Source organism: Chanos chanos, chromosome 1 (genome assembly GCF_902362185.1).
Source record: "Chanos chanos chromosome 1, fChaCha1.1, whole genome shotgun sequence".
Classification (NCBI taxonomy): Eukaryota; Metazoa; Chordata; class Actinopteri; order Gonorynchiformes; family Chanidae; genus Chanos; species Chanos chanos.
This window is the reverse complement of record NC_044495.1, coordinates 10,143,349-10,164,538: the sequence shown is the minus strand read 5'-3', so window position 1 is coordinate 10,164,538 and position 21,190 is coordinate 10,143,349. Positions and strand designations below refer to the sequence as shown.

At 40.5% G+C, this 21,190-nt stretch overlaps 1 protein-coding gene across 1 annotated transcript; it reads right to left on the bottom strand.

The window, feature by feature from the left end:
* Positions 1 to 6,622: 6,622 nt before the first annotated feature.
* ston2 (stonin 2) lies at positions 6,623 to 20,617 on the bottom strand. Its single transcript, XM_030788912.1, has 6 exons — positions 20,539 to 20,617; positions 19,818 to 19,985; positions 16,876 to 17,058; positions 9,164 to 11,032; positions 7,821 to 8,023; positions 6,623 to 6,700 (listed from the first exon to the last, which is right to left on the bottom strand). Exons 1-6 carry the CDS (start codon positions 20,615 to 20,617, stop codon positions 6,623 to 6,625), a joined length of 2,580 nt encoding a protein of 859 aa, XP_030644772.1.
* Positions 20,618 to 21,190: the final 573 nt, after the last annotated feature.

Sequence of the window (21,190 nt, the reverse complement as noted above, 5' to 3'; positions counted from 1 at the left end):
GACGCCAGTAAGCTTGGCAGCACCTGCTCTTAGCTTTTCCAGTCCACACCCGGCACAGTAAATCAGGGCCACAACACACATCTCATACCCTGCATGCCAAGCCAGTGAAATGCCATTAACATGGTGGTTTGCCCTCCAGCAGGATCTCAGAGCTTCAGGTCTATGCTTCTCCTGGCTGAGGTTTTTGTTTTCGTTCATCATCCTCCATAGAGATCCACAGCTAAGAGCAGACGAGTTGACTCAGAAATGAATTAAAACAAGCCTTCTGACCCATTCGCTAACGCAATATCCAGATGACCTACATAAGACAAAAAAAAAAAAGAAAAGAAAAGAAAAGAAAAAACACTAAAAAACTCAAGGCCAAGAAAAGCACCTCTATCTGTAGTGGAGATTTATGTTAAAGCAGCTGTTTTGAAGCCATTTGCCAATGTCAAAAACCACGCTTGTTTTGTAGCACCCTCTACTGGTTCGACTTGATTCAGGCCTGATTGAGGTAGACCTTGGCATTACCAGGCCACCGTTTGGCAAGTCTAAATTTTGGTGTTTGTTATTCCTGTGTTTATCATCTCTAAGGATACTATCATACTCAGCAATCATTCATCACCTGGAAATGCACCAAATGCCCAACAACAGAACTGCTTTAAGAGAAGAACAAGATGAACAAAACAATAACCAATATACTTCTTAGCGGCGCTATCGCTACAAAATAGTCTCATGGTTTCTTTGTTTCATCACTGTGAAGTCTGTGGGGGTCCTAACACAGGAGAAAATAGCACCATTTGATGGCCTTAGTAGGTATGACATAAAGTTCCTGTTAAATTATTCACTCATTCATTCATTCATTCATTCTCTAAGCCGCTTATCCTAATTAGGGTCGTGGGTGGTGCTGGAGCCAATCCCGCGCTCATAGGGTGAAAGGCAGGGAAACACCCTGGACAGGTCACCAGTCCATCACAGTCTGTTAAATCAAAGCTTGGTAAATAACTTTTGTACCCACCACGAACTCATTTCAATCTTACAGATTGTTGTAATCTGATTCAAAGAACTGAGAAAGGTTTAATATCTCAGTCTGCGATGGCAACTATAGAGCAGTCATTTTGAGAAATGCAATGTTAAGCAATGTTGAGCATAGTTAATGACAGCTAAACTGGCTTTATTTCTGACTTTGCTAAATTAAAATGGTCAGATGATGTTGTGTGAGAGAAATGAACTTGGAGGAATGACAGAGGAATGACAAAAGCAAGGACAGTATTTAGCTGGTGTATTCCTTTTTTCTGCACTTCACTGTTCTTCCCTTTTTTGATATTATAGCTCTTCAACATTCTGTATCCAGTCATTTGCACTATCCGATGACCCACCACCTGATGTTCCCTGAATTTTTGTCATATTTTAAAGAATGGAAGAATTTAGAGAAAAACTTCTGTTACAGCGGTCTATGGATACAGTATAAATTGGAATAAGTATGTAAGCAAGCCCTCTATACTCTGTCGTTCCATCCACATTCATTCATGCCATATAGCAGATTTTAAAGAGACCCTCATTAGGCAAGACTGCAGTCCATGTTTATATCCCAACATTTCCATCCTCTCAAATAATTAAGCAACAACCACATTTGTATTTTTTTTCCCTCACTACATTTCTCTAAAGTGCTTACAGAAACAACTGAACATAATGCTCCCTCCTGTTTTTAAAATATGCAGGTGCCTGGGTTTATTCCCACATTTTATCTTTTCCCATGATTTGACATGCACGTAAAGATGCTGTTGCACAAGACTTCATGCATCAGTGCAAATATTTCTTTTGGACAGTCATGATATCTTTCATAATGTTACGACCTTGTCTCTTCCTCCCGTCTGGTTCCACCATTTGGCTTTCGGCGTTGCCGGCCTACTGATCGCTGGGCTGATCATCCTGTCATTCAATTATTGTTTGCACCTGTTTCTGTTTTGTTTTTTTTAGTTTTCCCCAACTTTCACTAGTTTCCTCAGATCCTTTTGTTTTGTGTAAATACCAGAGCCATTTCCTTGTTTCCTTTGCAAAGTCTTTGTAAGAGACCAAGCTCTGTTTCTCTGACTTCTTGACACTAGTTGTTAGACTGCCGGTTTGTCTTGGCATTTTGTACCCGGTCCTGTATTCTGTGTTACCCCGAACTTCAGTGAATAATTTTAATTGCACATGTATCCAGTCTCACCTGCAGTCCGTGACACATAAACATGTTGTGTTTCCGTGGAACTAAGCATGTACAAAGCAATGGTGCTTTCCAGGCAATGACTGCCAAGTCTGTATTAGAAGGAGAAAAAACAAAAAGTGCATTTTCTCAGCCACATGAAGGTTGGCCTTTGTTCAGATGTCTGCTGTGGGATCTTGCCAATATATAAATCAAAATAAATATCTCAAAATTTCATAGACCTTACTTTTGGGGGGAAAAAAAAAAAAATTGAGGTCACATCACTTATCTTACACCGCTACCATCTCCCTGAGGGAAGATTACTTGCAATGTACATCATAACCCCATAAGATTTATATCTGTATGGAAAAAGATAAAACAAAGAATTTGAGAAACGTTTTAGATAGTATCATTCCAGAGGAATGGCTCCAGGATCAATAATTGTTGCACCTGATGTCAACTGAAACCACCTCACTAAAGAAGAAAGAGCATTAATTTCACTCAAGGTCAAAGCTATTACTTTCAAAAATCTTCATTGTCTTGGATATCTATGTAATCGTTGTAAGAAAATACAATAAACTTCGATAGCTTGACTTGGCCCTTTTTCTTTATCTCTTTGTCGTTTCAATTTTTTAAGTGATTATGGTAACATATGAAATGTTTTGGCCACTGAAGAAAGGGAGAAAAGACCTGAGGCACATTTCAGCTCCTGTGCGGAAAGGAGCGAAGGCTCAGCAAAGGTGCCTTTGTTTCTTGTTTTGTATTTTTGATAAAAGTGCAATTTAAAATCTGATATTCTTCGTGTGTAAGTGGTATGAATGTACCATTCCTATATCAACATACGCCAAGATTTTGCTCAACTGTAGAAAAGGATATTATCCCCCTGCAAAAAGCATCTATGACGTTTTACATGATAACTGTAAATTTCATCTGTTGCAGCTGTTTAAAATATGGCTTGTCATAGTGTCTGAGCTTGAGCCCACTGCAGTACTGCAGTCGTCACTTTCACATTAAATCAAACTATTATTTGTGCGCTGTCAGAAAATAATGTGTATTCACCATGAAACACCAGCCCCTCAAAGGCACTCAGGTGATTTTTTTTACACCCTTTATTTTGGTAATGGGACACTTAGCAAGCAGTGCATCCACAAAATTCCTCTAGTTATAAACAAGGATATCTTAGCCATAAAAACCATGTGAACTGTAGAAAAATCTTCGCATGACCTAACATTAGGTTCTCCAGTCCACTACAGTAATTCACAGTCATTTGTACATTGAGGAACCAACCAAGATTTTTGGTGGTCACCCTTACATTGATTGAAATTCAGTATGTTTGATATTGTCTGTCTCCGAGTTCAGTCCCAATCAAAATGAACCAAGTGACACAAGTTGCCTGGTCTCAATACAATCAGTTGTGCCAGCACTAAAGCAACACTCTTCCAATAAAAACTTCCTTCCAAACACCAAGTTCCTTGAAATTGCAAGAATGATTTGGAAGACAGATTTGCATTCAGAAAATTCTGAGAAGTACTTCTTTAGGATTCATGCACATTGAGCTCTTAGTTCCTAGAAATAGTCCTCGATTGGAAATGAGCGGCCAAACTTTCTCACCGCTTCCATTCTTTCCGTTATCCCGGCTCTTTCTAAGGAGAATTCTCTAGGAGAAACGTATTCAAGCAAACCATTCAGCTCTGCAGTTCTTCAAAGGATGAATGAACAGACCTTTCTGAATAGTCACACTCTCAGCTGGTTAAATTAGACGGGTAGAATTGGCATTAATGAGTCTGGGTTGAACTATTGAAAATACTGCACTTACTCGAGTAGGGGGTACCAGTTAAAATGATTAGGCTCATTACAGAGTCTGAGAACAAGATCTCCTCTATACAAGAAGTTCTCTCTGTACAGTCCCATCTTCATGTCATAACGAGGATAAGGGAGGTTTTTCCACAGTGTATCCTTGGGTACTGTAGTTCAGACTAATACTATCCTTCTCAGGACCATAGCCCAAAGCAGTGATAACAGGCCTTTTGTCTGAATAATCTGTCAAGACTGCATACACACCTTGTACACACACACACACACAACTCCAGTCATCACGTAATCCCAATACTGTCAACAAATTCCTCATGTAAGCAATTTTTAAGTGTCTGCTTTCACCTGCTGTAGCTGTCATGTTTTTAGGAGTCTCTTGTCAGACAAAATGAGAAGCAATTCATGTAAAAACATGAGACCAATTTCTCCAAACTGTCCAATGGCCATCATGAACACATCAGACGTAATTCTGCTCAACTGGTACAATGTACTTTCTGCTACACACTTTTTAGAAATGTATTTTGTCTGATAGTCTTTTTGTCCTTGCCAACTCATTCTTACCAGCATGTAGAGCAAAAGAGAGAGGCTTGTTCTCTGATCATATCATTTCATCTTCATCCCAAACACTTCATGTATCCCAGTTCATACAATGTGAGACATGACACTAATGTGATTAAATTTAACTGAGCACCGTCTAGGTCTGCCAGACAGAGGATGCTCACCATCATCGAACTTCAGCGACTCCTAGTGTCAGCAGGGAGATTGCACAGTTATAGAAGAATCCCGAAAAAAGGGTGAGGGCCTCCACTCATGTTATATTCCAAAGGAGACACTTGAACTGGTGCAGAAGTCATGTAATAACAGGGATTTAGGACAGTACAGAGACTTGGTCATGCCAAAATGGAAGACAGCAGTATTAACAAAAATGTGTTCAGGTCATTTTTCTTTTTAATCATTCATGCCTCCACTCATCTGCACATACAGTATAAAGAACAATCAGCATCAAAACAGTAGGCATTGTTTTTTTGTCGTTGTTTTTTTAAAGAGAGAATGAATTATAATTCTATCACATCATAATCTGAGGTGTGCTCTGTTGTCTATGAGGATTTTAAAACTTTTATACAGAACCACTCCAAGTCACCTGCCTTTATGTTACTATTCAATTTAATTTACCGAACAAACAGTGGGAAAAAAAAATCAGATAGTTTACATTCCTTTTGCATTCCATATTCAGTGTTATACAAATGGACAGGGGGATTGGCTTCCAAATTCAGTAAAACAAATCAACAAAAACAGCAATTTCTGAAGCATAAAAAAAGCCCTTTGGCTTTTAAAAGCCCTTTGAAAAAAAAATGAATACATGCAATAGACATGCAACAGACTTTGTCAGTTAAGGCTACACAGAGCAACCATATTAATTAATCACCTAATTCTGCTCATCTTCTGCAATATTCTATAAGAAAAGCCCTTTTTTTCATAACCACACCAGCCAGCATACCACTCCATATCAAACTGATAAATAAACTAAATCATTTCTTCCTAAACAGACCCTAAAACATTACCCCATTGTAGTGCAGTTATACTTGTAGGCAGAGAATATACCATGTGATAATTTTACAGTTTCCAGTTCATCATATACTCCAAAATCTTTAACAATAATTAGTCCCACATTAGTAGCATAACATGCAAATGCATAACATGTACCTAAAGCATGTTAAATTTCTGCTGAAACAAAAATGTCTTATATTAAATATAACAGAACAGTACAGCAGTTTTACAGAAGCCCTTTTTTGTCCTTATGACTTTGCAAAATAAAATACAGACATGAAATTTATATTTGTGTATAGCCTAAAGGCTCACGTCTCTTACACTGAATCACTACACATGTGCAATGAAACATCATTCTTTCAAGATAGCCACTGCAGCATATTCATAATTTACTGCACAAACCAAAACACCACAGGGAAATATTTAACCAGAGATGCATATTCTGTGTTGTTTATGGTCATGACAATCCGTTATGATCTTTTGAATGTTGTTACATGAAAGGCTACATTATTCAAAGTACAGTGTGAGAGGACATAGCATATAGCAGTAAAATTATGAAGTGATTTAGCTACTGTATAAAAATGTGAACTTTCTTGTCTGATTTTCATTAAATAAAACTCAGACAAGACCCTGAAATGTTTGGAGTATCAGAGTACTGGCTGTATACAGGGACAACCTGTAACTTCTTACAAATGTTGACCAACAAATTAAGAGCACTTATGACTTCATACCATGTTAGAACACAGATGCAATGAACATGGAATTTGAAGCCCTCCTCAAGAACGCAACCAGATGAAAGGCATATGACATAGCAAATAATGGAGTGCATACTGCCTTAACCTACACAAAAGTGTCTAAGTCTATGTTCCCTGTACAAATGACTAAAGGGTGTGTAATACACATCAGTTCTTCCAAGAGAGAGAGATCTAGGTCTCTATGCTCTCCGCTCCTTACCCCTTGGTAAAAATACAATATAAACAAAACGCAATGTAAACGCTTAAATCTCCGATCTTCATTTCAGGGAAACCACTTCTCCCATTCTTCAAAGTGCAACTGTGCTCTCTGTTCACATGACAGAGGCAAACAAGCCTGTTCTTATTGTGGTGAGCACTCTCCTGGCTTGTCTTGCTGAGGACTGTCCACAACACTCTCATTCTTCTGTTCTATCGCCACCTAGAGGTGGAGGCATAAAGGAGGATTAAGGAAATGTAATAGCCAGTTTCAAACACAAGAGGGTGATCAAGTCTAACACAACAAGAGTAAAACCAGGCATGTTTGATCTTTTTTCAGCACAACATCCACAACAAATTATAACCGGTTTAAGGGTAAGGATACTGAAAAAAAACCACTTTCAAAGCAAAGATAACATCATTACAAATAGAGAATGAGTATCACAGATTCTTATGTCGGTCCTGGGATGGAGTGGTGGCTTAGTCTACCCATCTGCCAAAATCCCCCTTCCCCTCCACTCTCCTGGAGTAGCATTCAGTAAATCAGGTCACAGAGCTGGAGGAAGCCAGCCGCCTCGCCCCACTGATCTATGAGGTCAATGCATTCATCCAGTGCACTGACTGATCCCTCTGCCATCACCGGTCCAAAAGGCTACACGGGACTCATCCCACGTCAATCTGGCCTCTCTTTAAGGATTGGCTCCGTGAGGTTAGGACCGCAACATGCTGAGAAACACTGCATCCCAGGTATTCCGGGAAACCTGCCTGTGTCTGCATACACCATAGCCTTCCATATATTCACACTGACTGTGTCTTTATTCAAGACAACAATTTTATATATATATATATATATATATATATATTTTTTTTTTTTTTTTTTTTGGTCATTGTAGTCCCATGATGTTATCAGAACACTCCCTCATAGCAATGGTGAATCACTCAGAATTAGCTGATTAGCAGTAATGACAACAGATGTTAGAGGGAGACAGCTAAAGCCACCTTAATGACATGTTTATATTGTAGCTAGGAAAACAGTCCTGGCAGCTGAGACAGCAGGTTCCTCGGGGGTGACAACCTTTCTTTCAGTGGAGCTGTCACACGGCTGTTGACATTTACCAGACATTGACCCATTCCCAAAAGGCAAGGACGTCACTCTAATGAAACCACATGGAAGTGTTTGCTTTCAAACAGATTTATACTGCTTAGGCTTGATATAAGCTATAAACCCTCTGTTATTAAGCCGAGTGCAGACATCAATAATACAAACAAAGATATATCTACAGTACAAACACATCAAATAATTAAAATGTAGAGAGACTGAGAGTGAAAGACAGACTGGGTACCTGGTAAGAGTAGTGTGCTTTGTAAGTGATCCATTTCTTTAGGTCTGCCCTGTCTCCCACAGACAGTGAGCGAACAGTGGCCTTCGAGGCAGAAGCAGCAGGCATGTCAAACTCCACTTCCACTTGGCACTGGAACTTAGGCGGAATCTCCCAGTCTGAGCCCAGCTCCAAACGGCAGAAAAAAGTGTGAGGGTGACCGAGTGCTTCAGGAGAGAAAGACGAGGGAGAGGGGTGCTCAGACAGACAGTCATGAAGATGAAAGTGAGTCAGCTTACTCTTAAAAGATGTCAGCGTGGTTCAGCAGGTTTAAAATCGGCAACAGTCGAAACTAAGAGAGCACAGAACATTACGGATCATCAGCTGATGCTTTCTTACTTTTAGCCTTTGCACAACCTTCGAGTTTTCAAATGCGTCAGAATATCAATTCTGTTCCGTGCCTTGCTCATCAATAAAACAAAACTTCTAAACTATCACAACTAGTGTATGTGAAAAATAAACTGACTGTTACCATGTCTTTGTATGGATAAAAAACACAAATCAACACACACACAATAAATAATGCACATGAAAAGTAAAGAATGACAGAACAAAGAGAAAACCAGAGAGAATGAAAGAATTAAATAAAACAATAAAATCTACCCTCCACAAAAAAAAAAAAAAAAAAACCTTTGTTTGCTGAGGGGGAATAGAATGAGCCCCACAAAGGAGATGTACGGCAGTGAGTTTTTGAGTTAATGAGTGATGACAGCTAGCGCTTTGTCCAACCAATCAGACAAGCGCACGAGAAACCCTGCTGATGTACTATTGAAAAGCCTGGAGCAGTGGCCATTGAACAACAAATTCCAACAAAAGTCCAGAGAAAGCACACGTTATAAAGGGAGAAATCCTACATACTGGATAAAAGGCCCATTCCAAACCACTGCACATACTCTTAGATATAATCTTACTCAAGAAAGCAGGGCTTAGATCCAAGTACCAAATCAGCCGAAGAGAATATTCCCTTTATGATAGGATTTATACAGTGTTCCTGGAAGTTACTTTCATGAGACATTTTTCTCTGTCACATATAATCCATTCACCCACTCTTGCACCGCCTTGTGGTTAAACCCATATCTAATTAAGTGTATAATTGATTTATGATATGCATGTGACAAATGTGTTCTCAATACACATGACAAAAGCTACGCCAAACAACACTTAAATTCTAGAAAAAGAATCGTATTTAAACATCTAATCTTAATATGTATTTTGCTTGGTGTTTGGATGGTTTGCTGTCATGTATTTCATACAACTTGAGCGAGCAGGAGTCTATATGATTTGATTTGAAGGTTGACATGTCCTACCTGAGTTTTTATCAGGTAGCCGGTTGATCCTCCACAATACACACTTGAAGGCTTGTTCGTACTTGGCCGTGCCCAGGGTGACTCTCATGGCTGGTTCAGAGCCTGATGTGCTGGCGGTGCCAAAGCTGGCTCCCTTATTGAATCGTGCTTTCAGTGACTTCTCCCCTGTCACACTTTCACGGCGAAAGTTCTTAGCCCACATCTCTGGTATGGGATAGCGGATCACCACGTTTTCACATGGGATCAAAGAGAGGGGATCCCGATTGGATGAGAACCCTGTTGACATCACTAGCCAGGACTGCATTTCCACCTCTGCGCCCCTGACACTGGCCACTGTTCTTAGAGTGAAGGGGAGGGTCTTCTCTGCAAACGCTGTGCGGAAACGTAGCAATTCGAAGCGACGGCCGCTAGGTGGGTTGAACGCAAAGGTTCTAGAGTCTAAAAACTGAGTTCGGTCTATGCATTCATGCAGCTGACAATCCCGAAGGTGAATCCAACGCGTTGTAGTGTTGGGGATAATGTCATGCCGGGACACAACCTCTTTACCTTTGACCTGGACATCATTGAGGCCAATCTTACAGTCCGGGGAACCATTCAAAAAGGCCAACATGTTGACCTGAGTAACTACCAGCTGTTCCAGGATTCGACTGTCACCTTTAGACAGCACACCGTAGAAGTTATCCCTAACCTCCACTTGAATTTCCTCCTCACAATAAGACATGGGGATGCCGAGAGATTCCATATCCACAGACAGTCCCACCAGCCTCTCTTGTAAGGCATGTCTGAAACTCAGGAAGTCCTGATAGTTAGTAGTTCCAAGCTTGACCAATTGCTCCCTCACAGGCATGTGAACCACGGTCACCTTGGGCTGGATCTTGCGCTTCTCCTTGTACACCACATGATCGACGCTGAGAGTGTGGACACGGCCGTTCTCGTCGTAATTCTGCAGCTTGTGATCAGAGAGCTCGTGCTGGGCATTCAGCTGGAACTCCTTGAAAGGCTTCTCCAGACCTTTCTCATAGAAGAGCTTTAACCGTCCGGCGTCGGTCAGCTTCACAAAGATCGGCCCCCAGTGACGGGACGACATTATGTTCTTCTTTTCTGGGATGCGCAACAGCATGGGCCAGCCATCCTGCGGGATCATGTGAGTGGGCTCATACGGCATCTCCTCGGACACTTCCGCATCTACAGAGTCGTCGGGAAGAGTAGGACTCCCAGTCTGGTCCGGATCTGTGATCTGTATGTTCCTGAGTTGATCCAAGCCATCTGCAGGTGGCACTTCCCCGACTTCGGACTCACTCACAGGAGAAAATAACAAGACAGGTTCCCTTTTAGTATCCGTATCCTGGGGGTTAAAGAAAGGAGAACTGAAAGAAAACACATGAGGAGTCTCTTGGCATGAGCCGTTGCTTTGCGTGCTCTGTGATGTCTTCAGCTCAGCTTTTTCAAAGTAGCCGATGAAAGGGTTAATAGGGGAGGGCTGGATGTTCGAGAACTCCTCGTCCAGGAAGGGATTTTTCTTGTTGTAAGGGGTGCTATTGTTGAACAACGAGCTGTCTAGGGCAAAGACTGGATTCTTGCCATCAGGAGTCAGGTCCAAAATGTGTCTCTCTGAAACCTGGTTCTGGATGGGAGACACAATTAGGTTGCTGTTGGCATCCTGAAGCGTGGAGTGGTTAAGGTTATCCAGTTTGATGTGGGACAACCTTCCAGGATGCTTGCGACTTGGCTCTTCGTCGTCATCAAAAGTTACCCAGTTGGAAAAGTGGTTAGTGTTGGCATAGGATTGGCCATTTGTGAGCTTGGTGTTTGAAGTCCAGTTAAATGTATCCATGGTTATTCCTTCATCCTCTGGATAGACAGATGAGTCTGCAAAAGAGAATGAGAAAACAAGCTTTATTCAGTGACCCCTCCTTGAGCAAAAACATTTACACAATATGTACAATGTGACCTCAGTGCCAGAGATTTTGAGGGGCATTTTAAAGAGGAGTACGTGAGTGATGACAGCAGATTTTGTTTTTGGGGTACATCTTAATTTCCAAAGTTACTACGTTTCTCTTCTGTGTTCGTAAATTTCCACCTAATCAAAGTAATCACGTAGACAACCACCGTATTAAATGCTTGTTTTGCAACAACAAGCCATGCTTGATTACAAGGGCTTGATCAAGATGATTGGAAATGTATTTCCCCTCAGTGGGAGGAAGTATAAACATATAAATAAAACACACACAAACAAAGTCACACACCCGACTCATAATGAAGGACACTAATTCATTAAAATAGAAATACATCATCACGTACTTAAAAAGGGAGATTGTAGATCAAAGCCTTTGGCTGTTGGACAGCTACACAATTCCCTGTTCATAGGAAGAGGGATTCTGTAACAACCGAGTCTCTGATTCAAGGCATTCTTTTTGGAAACACAAAGGTCAAGACAGAGGACAGCTGCATAATACACGTGGAACATTACTTTTATATTTGGTTCAAATGACAGCTGTTATTCGTCTACACATTAAAACATAACCTTATCCTCACCTGCTTTCTTAACCTTTTTAGAAAAAGCCTTTATCACATTCATCCTGGAATTATACTAATCCACTTGTCTACCTCTTTTGTAACTTAAAATGTTCTTCTCAACCTTTGACCCAGAAAAAAAAAACATGTTTTAATGCATGCATTCATTAATTTAATGCATTTTAGATTAAACCGCAAAATTCCGGCTTGAATCCAGAGGGTTGCCGTGGTGTTTTGATTACAGAGCCACTTGATACTAAGCCGAGCCTCCTGTCCATTCCAGCACACTGAATACATTTCTGTGCAGCCAAATTAAAAAAAAAAAAAAAAAAAAAAAAGAAGTCTTCACCTGTTGCTAGGCACCACCATTCTCCACCTCAGATTCATTCCCACTGCCAAAGCAACAAAGCATTAAATGAATGTTCTGCCACACAGAAAAAGTGCAGCCAAAACTGCCAGTACAGAGTCTCAGAAGTACTGGAAAACTTTGTGAGTGGATGTTTGTGCAGATAGGCAGACAGGCAAGAAAGACAAGATAAAAACACACACACACACACAAGCATATTTCATAACACGAGACAGAATTCTTTCTGCTGGTGGTTGGGACTAAAGTTTTCTCATATCAGGCCAGCGGATTTGTTCAGTGCGTTTATATTTGTGTGTGTGTGTGTGTGTGTGTGTATGTGTGTGTGTTTATTGAGACTTTTGACACTGCTAATCTTCTCTCAAGAGTTCCATGCTGTTTTGGCATGCAGAAAACATTCTCCGCCATACACTATTATCATTTGTTAATCCAAACGTGACACTAACAACTACAGTAAGAGAGCTGTTCAATGCAAATTCCAAAACAAGAGCAGACACCAATTATTACTCCAAGCTACAACCTTGACTGTTATAAGTAACAGTGGGAGGGGGTTAAAAACTCATCCTTGAAAGGTTTCACAGGAATCAGTCTAGATCCAGTCAGAAGCTTTGCTAGACATGTCTCTTCATGTTTCTACAAAAGCCAAACAAAGTCAGCCAGAGGCTAAGATCAAAATCTCACTGAGAACAGCAGGTTCACCCGACGCTAAGAAAGGGTAGCAAGTAGTGATCGGTACTGAACCCAAAAATTAAACACATAACATGAACAACAACAAAAAAAATCTCTCTCACCACACTCTCTTGCATCAGAGACCTGCTTGGCTCGTTGCAGACAGTGGAAATGAATGGGAACTTTGAAAAAGATGTGAGCTAATCACCGGAGAAAGCCAGCAGCCAGTAGCTATGGACAAACCTATCTGCAAAATTACTGTTAAAACAACAATCAACTAAAATTCAAACAAGCCTCAAGAGCTCTGGACTTTTACTGCTATTCTAAGACTACGTATATAGTAGCATATTCTAAGACTACGTTATAACCTCCTTCTTTCTCTTTGCTCTCTCAGAACAAAACAATTAAGTGCAGAGACATTACAAACATAGAAAAATATATATACTATTTTATGAACATAAAAAAATAAACATGTTCCAATCACTAAGAGCTTTGACGACAAATTTATTACATAAATTCACCAAATTATGAGCACACAAAACAACTATTTTCTTTCTTCTTGTTTCTGGGATCAGCATGTGTTTGTCCATTCTAAGCATTCTGTTAAGTCTGCTGTGTCAGCATAAAAAATTACCATAATTCACAACTCAAAGAGGAAGAAAGAGAAGTGAACCCAAAAAAAAGAAAAGTTGCTTCCTTTAACCATACAGACATTAAAAGACATAACCAGAACCGTCGTAACGACAGAAACAGATACAAACACATCTAAATGTGTACACACACCTTTATTCACTACCTTCACAAGCTACAAAAGCCCTTTTGGAAGAGTCATAACTACCTGAAATCGTTGGGCAATCCGGTCCGTCGAAGTCCAGAGAAGAAAAGAAAAACCCAGCGATACTGTAAAGGAGATTAGATTCTGAAGGCCAGGTGTCTTAGAAAGAACAGATGGGAGTCTGACTCCGGGAGTTCACTCCTGCGCCACGAAACGAGGGGCGGGTCATGTGATACGCTAGCCGTAAAGTCGCCTGCATATTTGTGCTGAGACAAGTAGATGCCTGTCTATCTGTCTCCCTGTCTTTCCCTCAGGGAGGGGCTAAGCATGAGCTTCTGAACTAGTTACTTTCTCCTCGTGTCAAGACACACACAAAAAAAAAAAAGAAAAAAAAAAGAAAAAGAAGGATGCTAGCAAATAGAGGTGGTGAGAGAAAGGTGGTGATTTGTGACACTGAGTTAGAAAAAACAAAAGATCTATCGACTCATCAATAATTTTTTATAGAACAAGCAAAGTAAATAATTCGTTAAAAAACTCTTTTGTACTGTACTTAAAGTATTGACTTTAAGCAGACAAAACTGAAGCCGTCTAGATCTGTCTCAATGTTTTGTTGGCAGGCAACGTAAAGAGAAATTACTCTGCAAACACTAGTGTCTCCAGCATAAAGCTGCAAGGCAAGTACTGCAGCCAGGAGAGTAACAGACAACGGACTTCAAACGATACGAACGCTGGACCACAACAACGACACTGCGGCTAATGCAAATGTCCATTACAGCTGCAACAGTCCAACTCTTACGACTTCCTTAGGACCAGACCAGAACCCCTCCTGTAGCTATGGAGACATCACAGACCATCACTAACGGGGTTAAGCATGTGATCAATTGACAGCTTGAGGTTAGGTAAATCTCCAACAGATTGAAGAATCCAAATCAGCTTACTGCCTTTGAGGAAATAAAGTTCACAGCAAAACAATTCAATAGCCTGCTTCTCTGTAACACCCTTCTGCAGGATAAATCTGAGCTTACTTCAGAACAGTCTGATTACAGAGGCTCAAATACTGCTGTTGGCTTAGTCACACTTGATTTATTTGCTTGAAGTGATATGTACATTTAACAACTGTTAAATTTACATATTCAAAAGGTGACAACAGATGGTACTCTCTTTGTTGCAAATGGGCTTTATCTGCCTGGTGACCTCTCAATCTTCTACCCCAGTGGCCAAATCTTCCATGTAGTGTTCACTGTTTCTCAATTACTTCTATTGAACACAAGCATTGCTTTACACACAGTCTGACCTTTTTCCTAAAGCTGCAGGTCAACTCCCACTCAAAACAATGATGGGAGGGGGGTGGGAGGGTGGGGGGGGGGGGGGGTGGCTGCTGCTATTTGGGAAATAGTGCTTTGAATAAAGTATCCAAACAAATTTCCAATCCGCTATTCTTGAGGGAGATTTTACTACCGACAAGAGTGGCAGTTCAAAAAGTCCTGAGTGATGGGAGCAGGTGCAAGACCGGTGGGTTTTGAGGAGTTTTGGATGGTCCTGGGGTCAGGCAAGGGTCAGAAAAAGAAAGCAGTGTGTTAAATTTACTACAGGATACAACATGACACTACAAGCGTCATCTCTGAGCAAACATGCAAGTCATCTATGTCTTAGATGGGTTCTTAACTGTCTAAAGATTTGCACAGCACGTAACAACACTGTGTAGACAAAGCTAAAAGAGAGAAATTTGGAGAAGATTTTTAGAGGGGAAAATATGTTGAGTTGAAACCTGTGCATTATATTATGACCTTGTCCTGACCCCTGCCTTTTTAGAGTTTGCATGGGTTTATTGTTAAAAGCACAGAGCCCATCCTCCTGTCTCTTCCAGCAGTTCTGTATATAGCCTCCAGACAGTGCTAGCTACCCCATAAAGCACAGCTGCACCTAAAATGCCAGTATATACACACAGAAAAAAATATGGTATAACATGCAATGCCTCACACATATACACACAGGACTAATAATAAAAAAGTAATTAAACACAGACATTTTCAGTTGTGTTTCCACAAATTAAAAAATAATAATAATAATAATAATCCCATCCTCTGCAGATAAGCAGACAGTCTGTCAGACTGCTATTATAAACATCATTCCATCAAGGCAGTAGTTATGCGGTACCACCTGGTGTCACAAATAGTAGTCGACATCTCTCAAATGCACAGAGAAGACTTCTGTTTCTCCAACAAAACATACATCCGCACTACCCTGGAGCATCTAAAGAAACACACAATGTTCACCCCAGAACACGGCATCTGTCATCCGATTGGAATATTTCAGAGTAATTATCCATAAGTAAATCTGATAATACTTTTACATATCCCTTTAAAACCTGCCCGTCTAAGAGACGATCCAGTCATGAACAGATCATATGATCTAGTGCCATAACAAAATGATGCTGCTAACAGAAGTGGACCTGACGCACTATTCAGATTAGATATACCACGTATGTGCTGCAATCGGAGCACAAACCAATACCAACACACCACTGAGCAGTCCCTATACCTTGAGTAAAAAAAAAAAAAAAAAAAAAAAAGAGGAACCCTCAGAAAGTTTACATTTTAGTGAAGTGTAAAATAACATAACACTGTATAAAATATCATAAGACAATGCTGTAATTATTACTGTCACATGGGTTATAGCATACATGCATTACAGGTACACAAAGGAATACATTACAGTAACTCCCACTTCCTTCCCACACAAATCTGCTATTGAACCTCTTACAGTTTAACACTGAAAACTTGCCAAACCACCTCCTTCTTACCTCTGTCTCCATGGTAACCTTTCCTTTAGTAAGTGGCTGTTTGAGAACTGAGGTAAATGGAGAACTGAAATGGATTAATCTCAAGTGATAAGTGGACCACGGTGCTCTGTAGACATACCTCACTGATATCTTTGGTGCAATCATTGTTTGACAGCCTACAGTGACTCAGTATTGGCTGTCATACCCTGTGAGCAATTACATGTTCCAATTCATCAGCTATTCTCTCCTGGGCCCTCAATCTCTTCATTTTCTGCACATAACTGGGTTGAAAGCTTGAGGGGTCTGGCAAATTATTGTTGGGCTTTATTAGAATTTTGTTCTGGTGTGTCAAGCACTCCCAAACTTACTTTCACTTCCTCCAGACATCATTATGCCACCCTCCATGAGAAGGTTAGATAGCCTGCATGATACAATATCAACTAACTTCTTGTCATACAGGGAAAAAGAACTATTTTTGGCAGGATATGAACTCAGCTAAACCAAATCCAGCTATAAAAACAGTGTATAAAATAAATATGTTGGATAAATATCTCTGTGACTGAACGGTGAGTAGAATAGGTGACGTGTTCTGGGGCTGTTAAACGTACTGCAAGAGTGGGGGCGGGAGGGCGTCTGACTGGGGGGCTCCTCAGGGTTAAGAGACGGCAGATCACAGGAAGATGCCCCCATGCTAACAGAGCTCTGCTCCTCAGACTGGGTGGTCCAACTGCTCTCCGATGGGGGCACAGTACTCCAGAAACTGGCTGAAGAGCACACGCTGTGCCTAGTGTCTGCAAAGTTAAAGAAAGGGTCACAGAGAAAGAGACAGAATCTTGTGTACTTAATGTACACACACACTTACATATAACACACACACACACAGACTTCTTCACACACTCATGTACCTGCAAGTCTCTAATAACTGCAAATGTTTATGTGTTTCACTAATGAGCAGGTGTTACCACTGAATTATGAGTGAAGACTACTAACTATTCACAGAGGGAACAAAAGTGCTTTAGCAAATGGATTACACATCAAGGATGCAGCCGAGACTGTGCCACTAACTGATGAGTATGGGAACCATCAAACAGTGCTGCAATCAATCAACTCAATGATTTTAATTAGCATTGCTGTAATTGCCATCACAGGAGCGATAACCTTTGCTATGAATTACTGTCTAATGGATTACAATCTGCCTGCTTGTTTTAATTAGCAAAAGACAAATGTTTTACGTGAACTTCAAAATATCTGAATAGTTTGTGTTTCAACAGTTTTACCTAAATTTAACAACAAGTTTAAAAGACACATCATCCTATTAAAATTCACATTTGATTTGCAGAGACCACTGCCATCAGAACAAATTTCAAATGATGCACATCTCCAATAGAGAATGTTTACATCTCCTAGCAACAACAACCAACTCTGAACTGCAGGGACAACAATTTACTGAATGAAACTTGTGCCGGAGCTAAGATGAAAATGATTCTTGGGCAATGTGCGTATAGCATGAGAGTTATTGTAACTATATGATACAAGTATGATGTGTTTTTAGGCCATTCAGTTTGGCTTAGGAGATGACCTATGATTTTATGCTTCATCCACTTCCTCCTTCTAGATGGGTACATACTCTATTTCACTGTCCTAGGAGTGGGTCTCCTCATGGTCTGTGTGTCCTGCATGCTACTCCAGTGGTACAAAAACCGCCTGAGACGCTTGAAAGCCAGGATGTGGGCTGCTTCACTCAACAACAAAACCATCACACTACATCCAGTGTTAAACTGGATCGACACCAACAGACATCTGTCTCTGATGGTAGTCTTGACGGGCGACCCAAGTGCAGCTTGCATTGGAGAGGATGATTTTGACAAAGAGAGCGAAATCACACAGGGTGTGTCGCAAGTCGGAAACACCAAGACGTCTGTATTACCATGCTGTTGCAATCAAGGGTCAAAGCCTGCACATGCACAGTGAAGATCTAGTTGTCATGGACAAAGTTGTCATAGTAAAAAATATTCCATCTTTGGAGTATTACCTTTTTTTTTTTTTTACACTCTTCACATCTCTCCTTCAAGAATTCAAGAATTTCCATAATTCACTGCATACAAGCTTACGCACAAAAATGATCAAAATACTTTTGACATGTAAAGATGCCCATTCAGGGACTTCTATCTCTTTATGTTTAGTTTTAGTTGGACATCAAGTACTAATAACAAAAGCTTTACTTAAACAGAAAGCAATGTTTGTTTTAATTAGTCTTGAAAAAGTGCTGAAATTCCCAGAAATGACACTCAGCTCCACTGAGGGCATATTCACACGGAATAAAACTGATTTCACAAATTTCCTAAAGAGAATGGGGTTTAGAGTAATGCATGTGTACACAGTTAAGGGACCACCCTTTCATCTACCACATTTCTAATGGGATCTGGAAACTTCCAAAGCTGGTTAAATCAAATAAAAAAAAAATTCAATCATATTTCATCCATAATGCATTCTAATGGAACAATTTCATAAAACATTTATCCTTTAGTCACGCATGAAAAAAAAAAAAAAGTTTTGCTCACCAATATTACACTTTAGAAAATTAAGTAATGTAGCAATTTGCTGAGATCACCATGGAAACATAAGATCTCTCCCACTGCAAAAATTGTGTTAACACTGATCTCACTAACTCGTGGTGTTGTAACAGTTGAACTGAGGTTACTGGTATGGAATCTCAAGCAGCAAACTCTTACAAGATGTCTCTTGGTCACTATGTCGACACATTAATATGCCTGCAGGTTTATTCAAAAAGCAGTCACCTCTGATTACTCGTCAATCAGCAGGTAGGATAGTCTTTCCACCTGCTGTTTTAATACGGGTATAAAACCCAAATAGCGTGGTAAATGTGTTCAAGATGTTCTCATAGTAAGCTAAATGTACCACATCATCCCCTGCTACAACTAACAGATGTTATGGCCAAAGATTTACAAATCATAGCTTTGGTTTTTTTTTGTTTTTTTTTTTTTATCTGAGTGTTAAGTTTGAGTTTCTCATCCAAAAATACTTCATTTTTATCCATAATCTCCATGCAAAACTTCCTGTAGTTCTTGTAATAACTAAGATCTGTCTCTGATTAGCAGGGTTTGTCCATTTGTGTGGGCCAGTTCCAAATCTTCTCATATCGGGGTTGGATGTGAGGGAGTTTCTGGCAGCAGAACTCCATTACCAATGTGTGAGAAGGGTGTGAGTCAGTATGAGAAACAGGCTAGTTTTAAGCACACAGGATGTGGGACACTCCCAGTGTTGTTTAGTTCAGGTGAGCCAAGAGCCCCAAGGCACATGTAACTGGAAGTCTTAAGCAACAAAGAATTTAACGTTAAATGTTTTTCCTCTTAAAATTCGGTAAAATACGGAGGGTGTCATCTTACAAAATCTTGCATCTAGATATGCACAACTAATACACTCCCTCTCTTGGTGCTGGTTCTCAGTCTTTTACTCCCTGTCTCTCTCATATATACGCACACACACACACAAACCCTACACTGCGGTAATACTAAGGTCAGTATCATACCTTTTACCTGCATCTGAGGGGGAGGAGGAGGAGAGGGAGACCAAGGTTTGTTGTCATCAAATTGTACCCAGGCACTCTGCGGATTGGGAGCACTTTGTGTTTCCCCCCAAGCACAGGCATCTTCAGCAGGGTGGTCATAGCACTGCCTCTGAGAGCTACTGTCCTCATCTGGACACCAAGAGGAGCAAACACACACACACAAACACACACACACAGTCTATCAGAGACAGGTCTCAACAAGGTGTCAGAAGTAGCACACTACAGAATGAGTTAGCACTGGCCAGTTCCCATACTGTTCTCCACAGTTCAGGGCTGTGAGCTGAGGTGACAGGAATCTCACAGCATGGTGACAATGCCCACTAACGAAGTAGAGGCAGAGGCCAGGTGCAATGCCGGGAATCTCAGATGCACTTAACAAATTTAGTTTCTCTGAAATAGATCTAGCAATTGCATATAGCTCAGCAGAGGTCTATATATTGGAACCTCGTGTAAAGGTTTCATTGTTTAGGTTGATCAGTTTGTTAATTAAATATTATACTGATTTGCATTGCAACATAAAATACAATGGCGCGTTAAATTAGATTTAAGTTTAAGTTTTGCTTGCAAACCAGATCTTTCACAATAGGATACAAAGTCAAATAAGACATGTTCTTTCTGAATAATTTGGTTGCCTTGAGGTTCACACATTCCTCGAATCCAGCAGTTTCTTGTTGATACAAACCTGTCTGCACTGGTTCATCGGGGAATGCTTCCCATGCTGGATCTGAAGCACCAGTCCCACTCCTGGCAGCGGTAGCCATGGTGAACAGATCCTACGCCCGGTCCTGTCCTGTTTATTCGGACAAAGGCAGGCACTTGTATTCACTCCTGACTAGCTTTACATCCATGTATACCTGAAAGTGTTGAAATAGAGCAAACAATTATCAGTGGCCTACTTATGAATGTTCCCTTTCTACTGACTTTTCAAAGGTGGAGGAAACGTTTACAGAAATAGTAGCTTAGCATACAGGGAGGAACAAATTAGGTGATAAAACCTAACTTGTGCTGCAATTAAAGCGTCTGTGTGCTACAAAAGAGCATGTTGTGTAATGCACAATGCATTACATTGATGCTCCCTGGACTGATATACAACTGCAAGACCCAACACACAAATAAAGCCCTAAACACTGAGACGGTCTAGAGAAAAAAAAAAAAAAGACTCGGTTTTCAGTCAACCATGACAGACAGAGAGGAAATCTCACAGGTAGCAACACTGATCAACAACAGAAACCTAGATATGGGTATGTGACTGTCAGTCTAGAAATGGCATGCCCAGGCAGGACACAAGGACAACAGGATGAGCCAACATACCACCACAGGAAGTAGCTGTTTCT